The sequence below is a fragment of the Prionailurus viverrinus genome, chromosome B4 (genome assembly GCF_022837055.1).
Source record: "Prionailurus viverrinus isolate Anna chromosome B4, UM_Priviv_1.0, whole genome shotgun sequence".
Lineage (NCBI taxonomy): Eukaryota > Metazoa > Chordata > Mammalia > Carnivora > Felidae > Prionailurus > Prionailurus viverrinus.
Genome location: NC_062567.1, coordinates 31,478,686 through 31,499,986, shown reverse-complemented (window position 1 = coordinate 31,499,986; position 21,301 = coordinate 31,478,686). Strand labels below are relative to the sequence as shown.

Here is a 21,301-nt window from a genome sequence, read left to right as displayed (position 1 = left end):
CACTTTTAATTAATTATCATATATATATTTTTTAAGTTTATTTGAGAGAGAGAGAGAGAGAGAGAGAGAACGTGCTCGCACACATGGGGGAGGAGTAGAGAGAGGGAGAGAAAGAATCCCAAGCAGTCTTCTGTCAGCACAGAGCCGGAGGCAGGGCTCGACCCCCTGAAATATGAGATCATGACCTGAGCTAAAACCAAGAATCAGATGCTCAACCACCTGAGCCACCCAGGAACCCCAGCATAATTATATTTTAACTAGATTATACCACTTGTTAAATGGAAGATAGGAGTATTATAATTGTTTTAAACTTTAAAATGCAGTTTTAATATACTAATTAAGTTTTTTTCCCTAAAAGAAAAAAAAATCACTCTTTTATTACATTCTGCACAAAACTGAAAAAGTAGTTAAAACTCCCAGAGGAGTTTGCAAGATTCTAGTTCGTTAATAAATCAGAAAAGGATAGAAAGTTCTTTTACTGTTTCCCTGCTTATGACCCAAAGTAGGAGTCCTTTCCCAACAAGGCCCTATTGAGAGATGGGCCCAAGTAACAGCAAAATAGTATAGTTTGAAGCCTGAAACAAGTTAACAGGCATGTTTTGCTAAATTTACCTAAGCAAAACCAAGTACTTTTTTTTGTTACTGAAGTACAGTTGACATACAATGTTATATTCCTTTCAGGTGTGCTACCTAGTAACTGGACAATTCTACCCACTACTCAGTGTTCACCACCGTTAGTCACCATCTGTTACCATATGACATTACATTATTGACTATATTTCCTACGCTGTACTTTTCATCTCCATGACTTGACTTATATCTGTACCTCTTAATCCCCTTCACCTCACCCAACACCCTCCCTTCTAGCAACCACCAGTTTGTTCTCTGTATCTGTTTGTTCACTTGTTTGTTTTTCAAATTCCACATATAAGCAGAATCATATGGTGCCTGTCTTTCTCAGACTCATTTCACTTGGCACAATAGTCTTTTATCCATCTACGTTGTCACAAATAGTTAAGATTTCTCTCTTTATGGTTAATGTTCCATTGTGTATATACACCCCCTTCTTTATCTATTCATCTACCAATGGACATTTGGGACATTTGTCTTGGCTATTGTAAATAATGCTATAGTAGGGCTGCATATAACTTTTTGATTAGTGTTTCCATTTTCTTTGGGTAAATACCCTGTAGGAGAAGTACTGGATCATATGGTATTTCTCCTTTTAAAAAGATATTTTTATTATTTTTTAAGGTCATCTCTACACCCGATATGGGGCTTGAACTCATGACACTGAGATCAGAAGTCACATGCTCTACCAACTGAGCCAGCCAGGCATCCCTGGATCATATGGTATTTCTATTTTTAATTTTTTGAGGAACCTCCATACTGTTTTCTAGAATGGCTGCACCAGTTTACACTCCTTCCAACAGTGCAAGAAGGTTCCCTTTTCTCCACACCCTTGCCACCCCTTATTTCTTATCTTTTTGACAGTAGCCATTCTGAAAGGTATGAGCTGATACTGTGGTTTTGATTTACATTTCCCTGATGATTACTGATATCGAACACCATTTAAAAAATGTCTATTTAGGTCCTCCACCCACTTTTTAACCAGATTATTTCAGGGAGGTGGTGTGGTGTTTAGGTGTAGAAGTTGTTTATATATTTTTATATTTACCCTTTATTGAATCTATTACTTGGAAATATCTTCTCCCATTCAGTAAGCTCCCATTTTGGCTGTTTTGTTGTTGTTGTTTTTTAAGTTTATTTTTTAAAATTTATTTTGAGAGAGAGTACATGGGAGGAGCAGAGAAAGGGGGAGAGAGAGAATCCCAAGCAGGTTTTGCACTATCAGCGCAGAGCCCAGTGTGGGGCTTGAACTCACAAACCATGAGCTCATGACCCGAGCTGAAGTCAAGAGTCAGACGCTTAACTGACTGAGCCACCCAGGTGCCCCCCTATTTTGTTTTAATGATGAAAAACAAATACATTTAAATTAACAACAAGGGCACCCAGCTGACTCAATCAGTGGAACATGCAACTCTTGATCTAAGGTTGTGAGTTTGAACCCCACATTGGGTATATAGATTAAAAATAAAATCTTAAAAAAAAAAAAGTTAACAACAAAATGTCAAAAAGGACAATCCTTTTCCTTCTTCTAAGTATGTAATTATTAGACGATAGTCACTTTCTTTTTCACATTTTCCCCATGGTGGTATTATCTCAGTGGTTGTATCAGGTTGGCTTTATTTCCATTTGTTACAGAACATCAGCTAGCTTTTGCTTTAAAGCATTTATCTGACAGAGGTATTTCTATGGATAACCACTAATAAAGGAATCTACTAAAGAAACTGTAAGACTATTACCCTTTTAATACACTGAGTGTGATTAGCTTTTAAGATTTTTCTAGTCCCTACATAAGAGACTCTTAGTTTAGTGAACTGAGGGCTGATGGAGGGAAGTGGGCAGGAGGATGGGTTAAGTGGGTGATGGGTATTAAGGAGGGCACTTGTGATGAGCGCTGGATGTTATACGTAAGTGATGAATCACTAAATTCTCCTGAAACCAAAAATCAAATAAAAACAAAAACAAAAAACAAAGCCAAATAAAATAACCAACAAAAATGACTTTTCTAGTCCCTGAGGGCTCAAGAGAAAGTAAACCCTCAAAATCTCCCCCACAGCAACAGTCAATCTCAAATATATTCTACACAAAGCAGACTAAACCCTCAGAGCAAGAAATATTTAAACAGTAATCCATCTCCTCACAAAGACCTGGAGTCTGAAGACAGGGTTATAATTTTGAGTTAGTCCAGACACTGAAAGACATGATGACAGCAGTAATGTAAAAAACATTCTTTAAGTTCAAAGGAGGAAGAGCATAGATTTAAAAAGAAAAAAAAAAAGAAAGAAAGAAAGAAAAAGGTGGATCAATTTGTGAGGGGTTGGTGGGGGGGGTTAAAGAAACTGGGTGGAATATGATACCCTGACAAAACAATTAAAATTTCTTCCTTTTTTTTTTTTAGAATTAAAATTTCTACGTGAACATAGTGAAACTATTAAGAGGTGCTCAAAAATCAACCTCTAATTTTTAAATTTATTTTTAATGTTTTTATTTATTTTTGAGACAGAGAGAGACAGAACATGAGCAGGGGAGGGGCAGAGAGAGGGGGAGACACAGAATCTGAAGCAAGCTCCAGGCTCTGAGCCATCAGCACAGAGCCCGATGCGGGGCTCGAACTCCCGGACCGCGAGATCGTGACCTGGCTGAAGTCTGAAGCTTAACCGACTGAGCCACCCAGGCGCCCCTCAACCTCTAATTTTAAATGTCCATCAGAACAACCTAACCCCGAGAAGTATTATCACTTCAATCCGAACAGTCTGGTTAAGAAGTCATTTAAGGCTTCACACAATCTAGGAAGCTTGTGAGCACAAGGATTTAAAGCATACACTCTGTAAGATGTTTGGCTGAAAGAAACTGTAGCCCCTCCTCATCGTGGAATCCCTCAAGCATTTTTCTCTGGGCTGGAATTGACCAATCAACTATGGTCAAGCAAAGAGGAGTGGAGTATGGAGATAGGTTTGCTGTAAGAGAATAAAATTAAATAAAGACGACTTGTAAAGAGCAATACTAGCCATCTGTAAAAGTAGCCCACTATGAAAAATCTGGAAATAGGTTAAGTGAGGACTTTTAACACCATCTAAAACTCCAATCAAGGAGGCAGGGAAGCCAGAATAAACCCAAACTCTAGCTAAGAAGGCTGAAACCTGACTGACATAAATTATACTGTCCCTTGAGTATTCCCGTAACTTAAAAGATATGTCATCATAGGTGAAAGAGGCAAATTATGATCAACAATGGTACAAACCACTAATATCTTAGTGACACTCTTTGATACTAAATTCAAACTTTCTGGGGCACCTGGGTGGCTCAGTTGGTTAAGTGTCCAACTCTTGATATTGGCTCACAGTTTGTGAGATGGAGCCCCACATCAGGCTCTGTGCTGACAGTACGAAGCCTGCTTGGGATTCTTTCTCTCTCAAAATAAATAAACATTTAAAAAATAAATAAATTCCAACCTTCTGATTATCATCTGGCTCCCCAAGCAGCTTTTCCAAGGAGAGATGTGTAAATTACTGCAGTTCACATGTCAGTTTACATTTTATTATCAGTATTTTGGAAGGACATATCTGCCCACTTGAACCTGACTGCCTCTAACCTAACTGCCCTCTTAAACCTGACTGTTTTATAGGAAACAGAAGGTTCAAAGTGCTTAAAAAATTTGCCCACCGAATAGCTGATACCGGGAAACAGAAATTCAAATCTCACAGGAATTCCAAAGCTTGTGCTCTTAAACATCAGGGCAGGCAAGGAAAAAGGATAAACATCAGAGAAAATAACTACTAGAAATAAAATGTTTTCAAATAGCGAAATCCATTTAAAGCAGGTATGTATGCTTTGATGAATATGTAACCCTGTCTGCTCTGTTTCCTCAGCCCTCTAGGCCTCTTACTGTGTTTGCTAAACTGTAAATTACTTGATGGTAAGAAGTTAGACTTGGCAAAGGGCGAAGGAAACACATGTCTTTAGAACTAAAATTATAGAAATGTTTATTTTCACAAAATTCTCACTATAAATTAAAAAAATAAAAGCTCAGCTGTACACTGAACTCAAGTTGCATGCCATAGAATACTTGTAACTTTGTATCTGAGATCAATGCACCAGCAGCTCCCACAGCCCGCTCCTTAGGAGGCCATGCACATGCCTCCAGTTCCTCACCACACACTTACTTACACCACACACTTTTCAGGCCATTACAGTCTGGCTTTCTGCCTTCATTAATCCAATGAAAGTGCTCTGGCAAAAGTCAGAAATGACACCTTGAATGCCAAATCTGTGCTCTACCTACTCTGATTCTTAGAAGCATTAGCTATTTTAGATTCTCATTTTGTTCAAGTTTTCTGTTCCCTTAGCTTCTTATTCTTCTCCAACACGACTGCTTTTTTCTTCATGTTTCCTTAGCAATCCCTTATCTTCCTGCCTATTAAATATGATGCTTCTTGGGGGTACCTGGCTAGCTCAGTTGGTAGAGTATGCAACTCTTGATCTTGGGGTCATGAGTTTAAGCCCCACATTGAGTGCAGAGCTTACTTAATTAAAAAAAAAAAAAAAAAAGATGCTTCTCAGTTTGTTTACTTGGCCCTATAATTCGACATCCACAACCTTGGTGATCTCATCCATTCCTTCAGCTCCACCTGGAATCAGTGTGCTGTCCATATAGAAGTTCCAACCTCTCAGGACGCCTGGCTGGCTTAGTCAGTGCAGTGTGCAACTCTTGATCTCAGGGCTATGGGTTCGAATCTCACAATGGGTGTAGAAATTACTTAAAAATAAAATTTTGGGGGCGCCTGGGTGGCTCAGTAGGTTGAGCGTCCGACTTCGGCTCAGGTCATGATCTCGCGGTCCGTGGGTTTGAGCCCCGCATCAGGCTCTGTGCTGACAGCTCAGAGCCTGGAGCCTGTTTCAGATTCTGTGTCTCCCTCTCTCTCTGCCCCTCCCCGACTTGCACTCTGTCTCTGTCTCAAAAATAAATAAACATTAAAAAAAATTTTTTTTTAAATAAATAAAAATAAAAATAAAATTTTGGGGGTGCCTGGGTGGTTCAGTTGTTTAAGCATCAGACTCCTGATTTTTGCTCAGGTCATGATCTCAAGGTTTGTGAGTTCGAGCCCCATGTTGGGCTCTGCACTGACAGTGCGGAGCCTGCTCAGGATTCTTTCTCTCTGCCCCTCCAGCTCTCTCTCAAAAAAAAAAAAAAAAAAAAAAAAATCAATCAACTTAAAACCACAACTCATACATAGCATACTAGGATATTAAATTCCACAAAAGCAGGAGCTAAATTTTATTATATCTCTAGTAATTAGAATCATGCTTGCACCTGGTAAGAATTCAAATATTTGATAATAAATGATTAATCTAAATTTTAGATATTAATGGGGTGCCTGGGTGGCTTAGGCGGTTAAGCAGCCGACTTTGGCTCAGGTCATGATCTCAGGGAGTTCAAGCTCTGCATCAGATGAGCTCCAGGCCCACTTCGAATAGTGCGGAGTCTGAGTGGAATTCTCTCTCACCCTCCCTCTCTGCCCCTTGCTCACTCGCACCCTCTCAAAAATAAGTGAATTTTTAAAAATCACTTAAAAATAAAAACTAAATAAATAAAAAGTACAATTTTTTTTAATAAAAAAAACAATACATGCTATAACCCTTGGCACTCATATTGAGGCCTGCTACTGAGATATTTTAATTTACAGGTCTCTAAACTCTTGACTATACAAATAACAGCATCTACACAGTAGCTGACACAGTTGTCATTTTTGACTCCAGGCATATATCAAAGATGTAGCAACTTAAATAGTTCAGGGCTTTCTGAGCACTGGCACCAAACAGCTGGGAGAATATTTCAACTATCCAGACCAATTAAGAGAAGGGTCACCACAGGAGGAGATGGGGTGGGGAAAGTGAAGTAACACTTCTTACACAAATACTATATATGCCAAGTGTTAAGCTAGAGTATTTAAATGCATTCTTGCATTCGATCCTTATGAGAGCCTAAGAACCCTGTGTTTCAACTGGGCCAAGAGATTGATATTTGTTGGTATAAGCCTTATGGATTTGATTCCTTAAATTTTAAATTTTTATTTTTATTTTAGAGAGAGAGTGCACGTGTGTAAGACAGAGGAGGGCAGAGAGAGAGAAAGAGAGAGAGAGAGAGAGAGAGAGAGAGAGAGAGAGAGAGAGAATCTCAACCAGTCTCCACACTTAGTACAGAGCCCAACTCAGGACTCGATCCCACAACCCTGGGATCATTACCCAAGCCAAAACCAAAAGTCAGATGCTCAACCAAGCTACCCTGGTATCTGATTCTTTAAATTTTTAATGTGCATGTAACACTACGTAAAAATAAATTTGATGTTTTAAATATTTTATTTAATTTTGAAGTTTATTTACTTTAAGAGAGATAGAATAAGTGGGGGAGGGGCAAAGAGAGAGGGAGAAAGAGAATCCCAAGCAGGCTCCATGCTGTCAGTGCACAACCTGACATGGGGCTCGATCTCACAAACCACGAGATCACAACCTGAGCTGTTATCAAAAATTGGACACTGAACCAACTGAGCCACCCACATGCCCCTTTATTTTTTTAAAGTAGGCTCCACACCTAACTTGGGGCTTGAACTCATGACCCCAAGATCAAGAGTTGCATGCTCTACCAACTGAGTCAGCCAGGTACCCCAAAATAATTTTTACTTTTAAACAGTTTAAAAATTATTTTTAAAAAGAGAAAAACCCAGAGGCACCTGGGTGGCTCAGTCAGTTAAGTGTCTGACTTTGGTTTAGGTCATGATCTCACAGTTTGGGAGTTCGAGCCCCATGTCAAGCTCTGTGCTGACAGCTCAAGCCTGGAGCCTGCTTCGGATTCTGTGTCTCCCTCTCTCTCTGTCCCTTGGCCACTCATGCTCTGTCTCTCTCTCTCACACTCTCTCTCAAAACTAAACAAACCTTAAAAAAAATTAAAATAAAAAAGAGAAAAACCCAGCCCTCTGAACCAAGCACCATAATTAATGCATACCAAAGAGGAAATTGAGGGTCAGAAATAATAATTTACTCAAGCTAATATGGCAAAGCTGAAAGACTTGTAAGCCCAAATTCTTTTACAACAAACTACCTTCCCTAAGCACATACTATTATTTTAAGAGAAGCGTATAAACTAGGTCAATCAATTCTGGTTGCTAAAGAAATCTGAATCCTGTGGAAAAAAATCAACCACTGGTTACTGAAACTCAACATTTTAGTGAAGACACTAGGTAACAACTACCCTCAGGTGTTAACATTTTGCAGTCAACATTTCCACAAAAAGCTGTCTAGTCCTCCTTTTATATTTTATAGAGTATGAACTATTCATTCCCATGTAACAAGATACTTTAGCAACACATTCCCTATTTTCCCATATTCCTAGAATTTAAAAGCATTCACATTTGAAGTGCTGTGAAGGTTATGTTAATAAGCAATCTCTGTTGTCCTGAACTTCAGCCCCTCACTTAACATCCTGACAGACACATCCAACTGGAGATTTCTTGGCCCCTTAAAGTATGTCCAAAAGTAAGCTAGCTATTCTTTTTTTTGTTTTGTTTTTTGTTTGTTTGTTTGTTTTAAGCTAGCTATTCTTAAAAGACCTTGCCCTCCAGGAGCACCTGGGTGGCTCAGTCGGTTAAGCATCCAACTTCGGCTCAGGTCAGGATCTCACAGTTTGTGAGTTGGAGCCCCAGGTTGGCTTCTGCACTGACAGCTAGAGCCTGGAGCCTGCTTCAGATTGTGTCTCTTTCTCCCTCTCTGCCCCTCCCCCACTTGTGTGTGCACATTCGCTCTCTCTCAAAAATAAACTTAAAAAAAAAAAAAAGAGCTTGCCCTCCTAACTTCCCATTTCATTAACACAATCACCATTCTCCTAGTTAACCACATCTGAAATTCAGTATTTAGCACTGAACTTGGAAGAAGAAGAGTTAGTCAGTAGTCAATGTCTGGAAAGTCTTCCTGCAAAATGTGTCAACACTGACACACTTATATTCGTTTGTGTTTCTTTAATCTTCTAAGAAAGTGGTATGTTTTTAGGGCACCTGGGTGGCTCAGTCACTTTGGCATCCAACTCTTGATTTCAGCACAGGTCATGATCTCAGGATCATGAGATTGAGCCCCCACATCAGGCTCTGTGATGGGCCTGGAGCCTGCTTGGGATTCTCCCTCTCCTTCTGCTCCCTTGCTTGCATGAACAGACACACTCTCTCAAACAAACAAACCAAAGAAAGGTATGTTTGCCATTTATTCAAATTTTATATTTTTAGTTTTATAGCTTTTTCATATGAATGCTGGCTTATTCACTAGCATTTACCCATAGTTTTTGTAACCATTTATCCGTAGTTTTTGTAACCACTACAAAGGAATCTACTTTTTATTTTACTTGCTAATTGGTTATTGTTGGTATATAGAAAAACTATTCATTTTTTATACTCTCTTTATAGCCAGTCACCACTTTGAACTAATCACTACTTCTTACAGTTTTTCAGATGTTATATTTTTTGTATAGGCAATCATATCTGCAAAAAAAATTATTCCTTCTTAATTTGTGTATAATTCCTATTTCTCCACCTTAAAGGAATCTAAGGCCTCCACCACAATGAAGAACAGTCGAAACAGCAGGCATCCTTGTTGGTTCCTGAAATATAATTTATATGAATATTTTTTTTCAGTAAACACTACACACAATGTGAGGCTCAAACTCACAACCCCGAGATCAAGACTCACATGCTCTCATGACTAAGCCAGTCAAGAGTCCCTAATTCAAATACCTTTAAAGTTTCTCAACTAAATGTATGTTTCAGTAGGTTTCTGCCTTCTTCCTCAGATGACAATACTTCCCAAATGGTTATCTTGTGTCTAACCTCTTCCCTCTTTTTTTTTAATATTTAGTCATTTTTGAGACAGAGTGTGAGTGGGGGAGGGGCAAAGAGAGAGGGAGACACAGAATCGGAAGCAGGCTCCAGGCTCTGAGCTGTCAGCACAGAGCCCAACACAGGGCTCAAACTCACGGACTGTGAGATCATGACCTCACCTGAAGTCAAATGCTTAATTGACTGAGCCACCCAGGTGCTCCTAACCTCTTCCCTCTTAAATTTAGCCTACATACTCATACCATGAACCCTATTTATGATAATTCTCATAAAATAAAATAAAAACTTCAATAGCTTCTACTGAAAATAGGTGAAGCTCTTTTAGCCTTGCACTCTTGGCCATAATTTTACTAATTTTATTCATCCCTATCACCCTCACATACTGTATGGTCCACCCATAATGTGCTGTATAACCAAAAGAGTCTATACGCTCTGTGAGATCAGAGGGTCTTTGAAGACATGGCAATATCTTATTCACTTTGTATTTACTACAACACCTAGTATAATGATTTGCTGACCAAATGTTTTCTAAAAACCATTCACCTCCTTAATTAGCTAATGCTAACTAGTGCATTCTCTATAATAGGTAAATAAACACTTTACAATTTTATAATAGGGGCTAATTACTCACTGTAATAAGGTCATCTCTCGCTCTGAGGACTTTGAGCCTTGCTTGATTCATCAAATTAGACATCTGACTGCAAAAGATATGGAAAAGTAGTAGCAGTACAGCATAAAAATATAGAAACTGTAGAAAAAATATACAGCTTCCTACATACGCACAAATACTCCTCTTTGCATATACTCGAGTGGCTTCTATAAACATTTTCAAAGATAAAGAAGCACTTTTATATCAGTTATTCCAACTTTTTTTTCAATAATCCTGTGAAGCTTCCATTTTCACAAAGGAAGGAAAATAATTAAGCAACTTGCCCAAGGTGAGAAAAGTGTAAGTTGGTCCAGTTAAGACTTGAATCCATACCTCCCTGACTCCAAAGCACATGCTCTGTCTTTTGTCCCACTGACTTTTCAAAGCTTCCTTAGCTAATATTGTGACCAGGATCTACTTACATTTTCTTCTGCTGCTCAATCTGCTTTTCCTTCTTCTCATAGTATTCCATAATCTTCAGTCTTTGGGTTTGCACAAGACGACCTTTCTCAATGTTGAACTCTTCCTCTGCCTACCAAGGAATTAATTATTATTAATTCATTACAGCAGATCTGGAGTTTTATTTTAAGCAGCTGGTAACCAGAGGTACTTGCTTATAATTATCGTTTTCCATATCAAACATAGGAAGTTTATTATGACTTGTCTTCAAGAATTATTTCTAATTTACTTAAAAGAGATAACCATTGATTTTCATCATAAATGATGAACCAGAAAACTAAAAACCTGATCAAAAATAATCATACCCAGTGGTGCCTGGCTGGATCAGTTGGTAGAGCATGCCACTCTTGATCTAAGGGTCCTAAGTTCAAGCCCCACGTTGGGTGTAGAGCCTACTTAAACTAAAAATTAAAAAAAAAAGAAAAAGAAAAAGGATAATAGTACCTACCCACAAAGTCATAAAGGATATATTGATAGAAGGTTCTGTATGTGAAAAAAATCATTGGGGCGCCTTGGTTGAGCATCTGACTTCCACTCAGGTCATGATTTTGTGGTTCATGGGTTTGAGCCCCGCATCAGGCTCTCTGCCATCTGTGTGGAGCCCACTTAACATCCTCTGTACCCCAGCCTCTCTCTGAACCTCCCCAACTCACACTCACTCTCTCTCAAAAATAATAAACATAAAAAAAATCATTATGTATTCTAAATTTAATCCATTTGCTTACTAGGGGGCTAATGAAAAGAACACAGAATTTGGAGTTTAGAAGATCTGGGTTACTGCCTAAAGAATCTGGTCAAGTAATCCCAGTTTTAGTCCTCCCTTATAAAAATAAAAGAATTATAACAGCATTCTTGCCTCCATTGATCAGAAAAATAAGATGAATCTAACAGTCGTTTTAAAATTATAAATTAGGGGTGCCTCAGTCAGTTAAGTGGCCAACTCTTGGTTTCGGCTCAGGTTATTATCTCACAGTTCATTGAGTTTGAGACCCGCATTGGGCTCTGTGTAGACAGTGTGGACCCTGTTTAGGATTCTCTCTTCCTCCCTATTTCTCCACCCCTCCCACGTGCTCTCTCTAAATAAATAAACTTTTAAAAAACTTAAAAAGAAAAAAACAAGCACAAATTAATGAAAAAGCAAAATAACAACATAAAAATACCACACCTCTTTAAAAAAAATTTTTTTTAATGTTTATTTATTTTTGAGAGAAAGAGAGAGACAGACAGAGTGTGAGCAGGGGAGGGGCAGAGAGAGGGAGACACAGAATCTGAAGCAGGCTCCAGGCTCTCAGCTGTCAGCACAGAGCCCAACATGGGGCTCAAACCCATGAACTGTGAGATCATGACCTGAGCCGAAGTCAGACCCTCAGTCAACTGAGCCACCCAGGCGCCCCAATACTACACCCTCCTTAACCAGCTATCATAATTACCCATAGATGCTAAATGTCTAGATTCCAGATTCCATGAGAAAATTAACCCATTACTTTTCTACTCCCTACCATAAAATTTCAGGACACTTATTGACAATCAGGATGTTTAGAAAGGAAAGTTTATTTTTTAATATTAAAGATAAGAGCTATTTGGAGCGCCTGGGTGGCTCAGTTGGTTAAGTGTCCAACTTTGGCTCAAATCATGATCTCATGGTTCCTGAGTTCAAGCCTCACATTGAGTCTCGAATCATGGCATCGGGCTCTGCTGTCAACACAGAGCCTGCTTCGGATCCTCTGTCCCCCTCTCTCTCTGCCTCTTCCCCGCTCATGTTCTCTCTCTCTCAAAAATAAACATTAAAAAAATATTTAAAAAAGAGAAAAGATATTCTTAGCAGTCCTATGTGATGTGTTGTTAAACAACTAGTAAAATTACTCCTTACTAAAGCAAAAACAATATGAAATTTTGATAATTTCTTAAACCTAGAAAAGGAAATCTCACCTTTGCATCTATTTCTTCTGCTTTCTCATTGGCTTCCTGTTCAATAAAAGCCATCATATGCTTAATCTGTAAGAAAAAAATGAAAAGATTATTTTATTTTTGAGTATAACAAGAAAAGAAAATGTACCTATCTTTTCTGATTCATTCAACAATCAATCATTATTGAATGCATATTATGTGCCAGGCATTGTATACAAGGATAAATGAGATAATTTCTGGTCTCAGATATCTTATAATCTGGAATTTGCTCTAGCAAATGGACCAGATGCAATATTCAATATCACAGAACATTATCCTATTCTCAAAGAACTTAGAGTTTATGGGGGAGGATGGACTAAATATATACCCTCCTCTACTTCATACCCCTTTTGGCCAGGACCCTCTTTTTCTCTTTTCCATTTCTAATAAAATGGATCAAAGACCTATTTAGATTTACTTTTTCAACTTTTTAAAAAAGATTTTATTTTTAAGATTTTTTTATTTTTTATTTTTAAGTAATCTCTATACCCAACATGGAACTTGAGCTTATAACACTGAGATCAAGAGTCACATGCTCTACTGACTGAGCCAGCCAGGTGCCCCATACTTTTTCAACTTTCTTACCTTCTACTCTCAACATACTTTAATTCACTTCTACCCCTTCAGTCCACTGAAATTACTCTCATAAAATGACAATAATCTCCTAGTCCTTAAATCTTGGCCTTACCTTAATTGACATTTCAGCATTTCTTGTTATGTTGACCAATCCTCCCTTCTTAAACAATCTCTTCCTTTTGACTTCCTTGTTCTCCTTCAGTGCCTCTGCCTCCTACACTGCTCTTTTTTAGATATCCTACTCACAGCAACCTAAATCCAAAACACTCACTAATGAACTGTTAACCACTCCCTGCCCCCAACTTTGATCTCTATCTGGAGGATTAGTACAACATTCAACTTTGACTCTTCCTTGTACCTCAGTCCTCACATCCAATCAACCACCAAGTCCAATCAATTCTCTCTTCCAATGGTTCTTTTATTTGCCCACATCTCTCTATCTTCTTAGCCACTATCCTAGTCTTTGCTATCACCATCTCTCAGCTGAATTATTACCACAGCTTCCAAATCTGTCTACTGGCCTCCAGCCCTGTTTCCTCTTTCATCAACTCTACACTGCAACCAGAAAGATCCTTTAAAAAATGTTGGTCTCATCACATATCACATTCCCCCACACCCCAACTTGCTTTATGATCAAGCTCAAAGATTTTAGAAGGTACATGATCTGGTCAATGCTTACCTTGCCAGCATTATATGAAAAATAACTTTCACCACTCGCCACTCTTCAGACTCTTGGTTCCTATCCTACTAAACTTATTTCAGTTTTTCTGTTCCTTGAGTTCACCACTCTCTCCCTCATTTCCGAGATTTCAAATATGTTGTTCCTTCCACTTGGAGTACTCTTCCTCCTGCTTCATCTAGCTAACTTCTTGGGATTCAGCTTGCTTAACTGCCTTTGGAAAATCTTTTCTGAATTTCTCACCTACATGCATCTAGGGCACTCCACACTTCCTCTACCTAAATACATATTCATAATTCCTTGCTTACTTGTCCCTATCCACAACTAAACTATAAGGTGAGGTCCTTGTTAAAGGGCTTTAGAGCTCTGGCTACAGAGAATAAAGTCCACTGAAGTCTTCTGAATGGGGCTTGGGGTGACTGATCCAATTTAGACTCATAAATGAAGTATTGTCTCCAGTGAAGATGTAAAATACACCCAAGTGAATATACAAGTAACACAGCTCACCAAACTCACTAGTAGTTTCATTTCATAGGGGCTCTATATGAAAGAAATGATGAATTAAAAAAAAGCTCATTTTAAAAACATCAATAAGCTCTAGGTTAATTCATTGTGTTTATTAATTCTCCCATCTAAGGTAAGCTCCATGAGTACTGAGATCTTGTCTTTTATATCATCATAACTCCAGAAGGGAACAACTGCCACTACAGTGGGTAATCAATAAACATTTGTGAATGAATGAGAACCTGCTGGGTATTTTAAGCCTGTTGAGATATCCCAAGTACTTTTTATTTTTACATATTTTTTTACTTAAAAAAAAATTTTTTTTATGTTTTTATTTATTTTTGAAGGAGAGAGACAGAGCATAAACAGGGGAGGAGCAGAGAGAGAGGGAGACACAGAATCTGCAGCAGGCTCCAGGCTCTGAGCTGTCAGCACAGAGCCCAACGCGGGGCTCGAACTCACAAACCATGAGATCACGACCTGAGCTGAAGTCGGATGCTTAACCAACTGAGCCACCCAGGCGCCCCTATATTTTTTTAAATGTTTATTTATCTTTGAGAGGGAGAGACAGTGTGAGTGGGGGAGGGGCAGAGAGAGAGAGAGAGAGACAGAGACAGAGAGACAGAACTCGAAGCAGCCTGAGCTGTCAGCGCAGAGCCTGATGCAGGGCTCGAATCATGAGATCATGCTTAGTTGGATGCTTAACCAACTGAGCCACCTATGCGCCACCCCCCCTCCCCCGTACATTTTAGAGTTTAACAATCTGGAAACAATTCCCAGCTTCTCCATATACCACAAAGATATCATAAAATTAAGGTACACACAGATGTACAAAAGTGAGTCAAGATTTGTTTTACAATAAGGTGAACATACTTAACACTACTGAACTATACACTTAAAAATGGCTGAGTAAGTTTGTTTTATATATTTTTTAAAAAGTGTATTAATAGGGGCGCCTGGGTGGCTCAGTTGGTTAAGCGTCCGACTTTGGCTCATGTCATGATCTCGCGGTTCGTGAGTTCAAGCCCCGCATCGGGCTCTGTGCTGACAGCTCAGAGCCTGGAGCCTGTTTCACATTCTGTGTCTCCCTCTCTCTCTCTGACCCTCCCCCGTTCATGCTCTGTCTCTCTCTGTCTCAAAAATAAAAAAACGTTAAAAAAAATTTTTTTTAAATAAAAAAATAAGAATATAATATAAAGTGCATTAATAATACAAGCTCATGCCATCAAAGTCTTAAAGAAAACACACAGTATGGTTTTAAAAGGTAAGATTTCCTTTTTATCAAAATTCTTAGCAGCTACCCTATGCTTGAGGAACCAAAATAAGTATGATAATCAGAGCCTATTTCATAGGTAATACAATACTTATGAAGTCTCAGGCCTTGAAATATTTGTAGTACCTAATCCAGAGGTACACTGTATAGAAAAACTGTGACCTTGCTAAAAGCATTAACCCCCACAGATTTGTGTGTGTGTTCACGGTAAGGAATCTTATCTCCACACGTTCAGTTTGAAGCCTTACTGAACTCAGTTTGGAATTTTAAAGTAGTTTAAATACAGTAATCAAAACAGGTGTTTATAAATGCCACAAGGCATGGGCCTGTAGAGGTGAACTCTGATTCAAACCTGCATTATCGGCCTTTATCACTCATGGTGGACCCTCTGCTACCAGATTTGACTAGATCAGCACAGCCTAGAGCAAAACACACTCATTTTAACCCAGGTCAGAGAACCTGTTTACAGCCAACATGATCATATTCTGTCTTCAGGAGTTCCAACAAGAGAAATAGTGAAACCCTTCAGGACATTTAACTCTGCCCCTAAGGCAGAAAAATCTGGCCTTTAGAAAATACTTTTCTTCTTCCTGCTAACCCTACTAGGTTTTAAGTTTTTTGAAGTCCGATTCCTTCGAAAATTTAATGAAATAACCATACTCCCCACATAAAAACAAATGTATATAAATTTTTTTTTTAGATTTGTTTATTTTTGAGATATAGAGAGACAGAGTAAGAGCAGGGGAGGGGCAGAGACAGAAGGAGACACAGAATTTGAAGCAGGCTCCAGGCTCCCAGTTGTTAGCACAGAGTCCCATGCCAGGCTCGAACTCACAAACCGTGAGATCATGACCTGAGCCAAAGTCGGATGCCCAACCACCTAAGCCACCCAGGCACCCCTACATAAATATTTTAATACAATAGGGAAGACATCAGGGAATCCTCTATTTACAAACACTTACTACATGCTTGGTGCCTGGCCTATTCACTGCTGCAAATAGAGGGAACAAAATACACTGCCCTTACAGAGCTTAGAGTGTGGAGAGGCAGAGAACAGATTTCTTCATCTTTCAATTTTACAGAAAAAACAAATAGTTTCAGTCTAAGGAAATATACCACTTTATCTTTATAATATGTTTTTCCTGGGGAAGCCTTATTCTTCAATAAGTAGGGTACGGAAAAGATGAAGGAACAAGTGGAAGAAGAGAATCAGCACTGTAATTGTGACTACTAGAAGGTATGGAAGGCACAGTACTTTTCCACTGCACCAAGTTTCTCCTATAGTAAAAATCAGAAATAGCAGTTTATATGTTAAAAACCCCATTGTTTTGTAAGAATATTGTTAAGATTTCTCAATCTTCTCCATAGACACTATTTTTGTTACACGATTTCCCCTTTATGATTAGCATAAGACCACTGATGAAGAAACACTCCATTCTTAGTGCATACTAGATTAAAATGCAGAGTCATTTCCTAGGAAAAGGAAAAAATATTTTATTGGTCACTTAAGATTCATAAGGCAGTGAGTGAGCTTTAGTCAGAGAATTTTCCCAGTACTTCAAAAAGAAATGGACTTAGTTCTCTAAATTACCTAAAGATTAAATTGCAGGCTTAAGCTTCTTTCTCTGAAAAACCTTTTGGCAATATGACTACTAAATTCAAGGACCCTGGTTGCAAAGTATCTATGCAGGGCAAATGGAAACCACTTTTTCCTGTTACTTACAGGCCTATCAATGCCAATATATTATCCTGGGAGACTTTCAAATTGTAACTTTCTCAATGCCTACAAACTCGAAGGTATGACACCTTAAAAACACAAAAACAAAAAACCCCTAAAGTTTCCCAGGACTGTTTATACACTTGCAAAAATAATGTAGGTTCACGACTTCCATCATTTTTTTCCACTGACCTGGACTTACTTTATGCCAAACACTGGCGCTGGAGTTCATAAATGTTGAGAGGAATTCTGCATTATGATTAATAAATATTTACAAAATATTAACGTACACACTGAGAGAGCAACCATTACAATTCATTATGATAGAGGGGATTCTTCCAAGATGAAGATAAACAGTTCATAAAATGAATGACCTCAAAACAACATTGGAAGCAGCGGTCTCCCATCAGCACTTTATCCTACTGTGAACCCTTCTCCCAGGGTTAAAAATCAAACGAAAAAGAGGTTTTTAATCCTTGCATTCAATTTGCATTTCAACGCTTGTTTTCAATTCTCTGCTCTAACAACCACAGCGAGTACCCTGGGAAAATAGGGAATGCCGAGGTGGGAGGCAAAAAGCCAGCAGCACATCAAGGAGGCGGCACGCGAAACCCCAGCTGAAGACATAAGGCTGTGAGTCAAACCTCCCTCCCGCAGACAGACCACTAAGCCCTGGGGACTTGAGGTAAGGGACCCCTCCTTCGGCATCTGGGATGCCCGAGGCCCGCGTCCTCCCTGAGCCGGGTTCCAGCCCGTCACCCCGGGACTGACGCTGCGACTACGCCAGACCCAACCGCAGGCCCTCACCTGCTTTTGCACGTCAGCATCGCTGAGAGCCATAGCGAAAGTGGTGCTAGGCCGGAGGGACACTGGCTGGAACGCGATTAGAACAGGGAGGTAAAAGGAAGGGGAAAAGAAAACCCGGCGCAGGTTTCGCCTTCCTTTGCTTTATAACTCCAGCTTCCGGTTCCTGCCAGGTGACGGCACACTCCCGCCCTTCTCAGCCAGTGGGAAAAGAGCTGGTTCGGGGAAGTCCCGCCCTGGCCCCGCCCTTCCCTGGTTGGGCGCCTGCGCGGGCAGTCCTTCTTGGTTCAGTCCCAGTTCCTTTGGTCACTGGCTCGTGACTTCCGAGCTGTTTTCTTCAAAAGCCTCTTCCTCGGTAGAAGGGAGAGAATGGGAGTTCTGGTGTCTGCAATTAGTTGAATTATGTGAGTTTTTGTAGCCTTATAGCCCTTGAATTTTTTTTAGGTTTAAATTTTTAGCACAAAATCAGAATTTATTATTTTGCTTTCTTGGCCTTAATGAAAGCAAATTTCACCAATATTTTATTAATGGATTTTATTTTTAGAACAGCTTTAGATGTACAGAAAAATTAAGCAGATGAAACAGGGCTTTCGTGTATCTTTCTCCCCCTCACACACTGGTTACTGTATTAACATCTTACATTATTATGGCACATTTGTTCCAATTAATTAAGCAATATTGATGTATTGACCCAAGTCCATCATTTATTCGGATTTCTTTAGTTTTAACCTAGTGCGCTTATTCTTCTTCAGGATCCCATCCAGGATACTGTGTTTCATTTAATTGTTATGTCTCCTAAATTTGGTGGGTGTGAATGTTAACTCAACTTTTCCTTTTTGATGACCTTGACAACTTTGAGGGATACTAATTAGGTATACTATAGGATGTACGGCTCTTGGAATTTTTCTTATGATTGGTCAGTGGTTTCGGTTGGAAGATTACAGGGGTAAAGTGCCATTTCATCACATAATACCTAGGATTCATGCTGTCAGTATGATTTTTGAGGGGTGCCTGGCCGGCTCCCTCTGAGGAGCATGTGACTCGTGGTCTCAGAGTGGTGAGTTCAAGCCCCACACTGGGTGTAGAGATTACTTAAATAAAAATTAAAAAAATTTTTTTTTAATTTTTTTTAATGTTTATTTTTGACAGAAACAGAGCATGAGTGGGGGAGGGGCAGAGAGAGAGGGAGACACAGAATCCAAAGCAGGCTCCAGGCTCCCAGCCGGCGGCACAGAGCCCAATGCAGGGCTGGAACTCACAGACCGCGAGATCATGAGCTGAGCTGAAGTCGGACGCTCAACCGACTGAGCCACCCAGGTGCCCCCAAAATTTAAAAATTTTTAAAAATACTATTTTTGATTGCTGATGCCTACTTTGGTCACATGGCAGCTTTCTCCGTTAAAGTTAAACGTTTTTCCCTTTCCATACTGTAATCTTGGGAAGGAAGTACTATGTGAAGTGCACACGTAAGGAGTGGGAAGTTATTCTCCACTTCCTTAAAGGTGGAGTATGTACAGAATTTATTTGGAATTTTTTTTTAATTTTTTTTTAACGTTTTTATTTATTTTTGAGACACAGACAGAGCATGAATGGGGGAGGGGCAGAGAGAGAAGGAGACACAGAATCGGAAGCAGGCTCCAGGCTCTGAGCCATCAGCCTAGAGCCCGACGTGGGGCTTGAACTCACGGACCATGAGATCGTGACCTCAGCCGAAGTCGGATGCTTAACTGACTGAGCCACCCAGGTGCCCCAAGAATTTATTTGGAATTCTGAATGAGCCTATGCCTTTTCCAACATCATTCCCAAGACCCGCTTAAAGGGAATTATTCAGAAAATTAGGGCAGAAATTTCCACAGATTTGTTTGCCTCAAGCCCCATTTTCCCCCCAGCTGTAAGACAAGAACTTTTGAGGGGCACCTGGGTGGCTCAGTTGGTTAAGCATACCACTCTTGATTTCAGCTCAGGTCATGATCATACAGTTTGTGAGTTTGAGCCCCAGATTCTCTCTCTCTCCCTCTCTGCCCTCCCTGGCTCGCATACCCTGAATGAATGAATGAATGAATGAATGAATGAATAAACAAACAAACACATATGTACATACATACACTAACTAACTAACTTAAATTGTAAACAATTTTATAGGGGTGCCTGGATGACCCAGTTGGTTAAACTTCTGACTTTGGCCTTTGGCTCAAGTTATGATCTCACAGTTCATGAGTTTAAGCCCCGCTTTGGGCTCTCTGCTGTCAGTGCAGAGCCTGATTCAGATCCTTTGTCCCCCTCCCCCACCTCTCTGCCCCTACTTCACTCTGGAGCGGGTGAGTGCACTTGTGCTCCCTCCCTCTCTTTCTCAAAAATAACTAAAACATTAAGCATTTTTTTAATCTTTATTTAAAAAATGACTTTTGAAAATTTGTTTATTTTTAGGACAGACTCCTAGCAGTAGAATTATAGGTCAAAAGGTACATACATTTTTATTACCAACTTTTTATTTTGAGGAAATTTCAAATATAATAAGTTGTAAGAACAATGCAATAAACTCCATTCATCTGCATTCACCAATTGTTAACATTTTGCTGTATTTGCTTTATCACTTTTCATCAATCAAATTCAGGAAATTTAACAAGTCCATTATCAGATTTTGCCATATGTCCCACCAATATCCTCTGTAGCATTTTTTTTCCTGATCCAGGATGCAGTCCAAGATCACCTACTGTATTATCATGTCTTTTTAGTCTCCTTTAATACGGAATGGTTCTTCAGACTTTGTCTTTCCTGATAGTGACATTTTTGAAGAGTTCCACACATTTGATACTGATACTTTTCTCATAATTAGATTCAGGTTATGCATTTTGGAAGGAGCACTACATCTGTGATATTGTATCCTCAGTGCATCACATCAGAAAACCACATTTCAGTTTGTCCTTTAATGAGAATGGTACACACATTTTTAAGGCTCTTAATACATGTTGCCAAATTGTTTTCCAGCTGTACTGGTATACAGTGATCTTTATAGTATGTGATGGATTGGTGCACATATTTGAAAACATTGGTAATGTTGGATAAGGGAAGGATTCGGCCACTAACAGAGAAATAGAAATCCGTGCAGTTGACCTTAACTTGATCAGTATTGTAATCAACTGAGCTAAACCAGTTGATAGGTGTATTTCTCTTATCTTGTTAGTTATTG

At 39.3% G+C, this 21,301-nt stretch overlaps 1 protein-coding gene and 1 non-coding gene across 2 annotated transcripts in view; both read right to left on the bottom strand.

Annotated features, from left to right (window-relative positions):
* The window catches only part of ATP6V1E1 (ATPase H+ transporting V1 subunit E1), a 30,667-nt gene extending 12,390 nt beyond the window's left edge, over window positions 1–18,277 (bottom strand). The window contains exons 1-4 of the mRNA XM_047868019.1: window positions 18,115–18,277; window positions 12,541–12,606; window positions 10,575–10,684; window positions 10,135–10,201 (exon numbers count right to left, since the gene is read on the bottom strand). Coding sequence (XP_047723975.1) covers window positions 10,135–10,201; window positions 10,575–10,684; window positions 12,541–12,606; window positions 18,115–18,147 — 276 coding nt within the window. The 5' untranslated portion in view covers window positions 18,148–18,277. The remainder of the gene's footprint in view (window positions 1–10,134; window positions 10,202–10,574; window positions 10,685–12,540; window positions 12,607–18,114) is intronic.
* Window positions 1,265–1,337, bottom strand: TRNAR-UCU (transfer RNA arginine (anticodon UCU)). The gene has a single exon. It is a non-coding gene; the product is annotated as a tRNA-Arg (tRNA).
* Window positions 18,278–21,301: the final 3,024 nt, after the last annotated feature.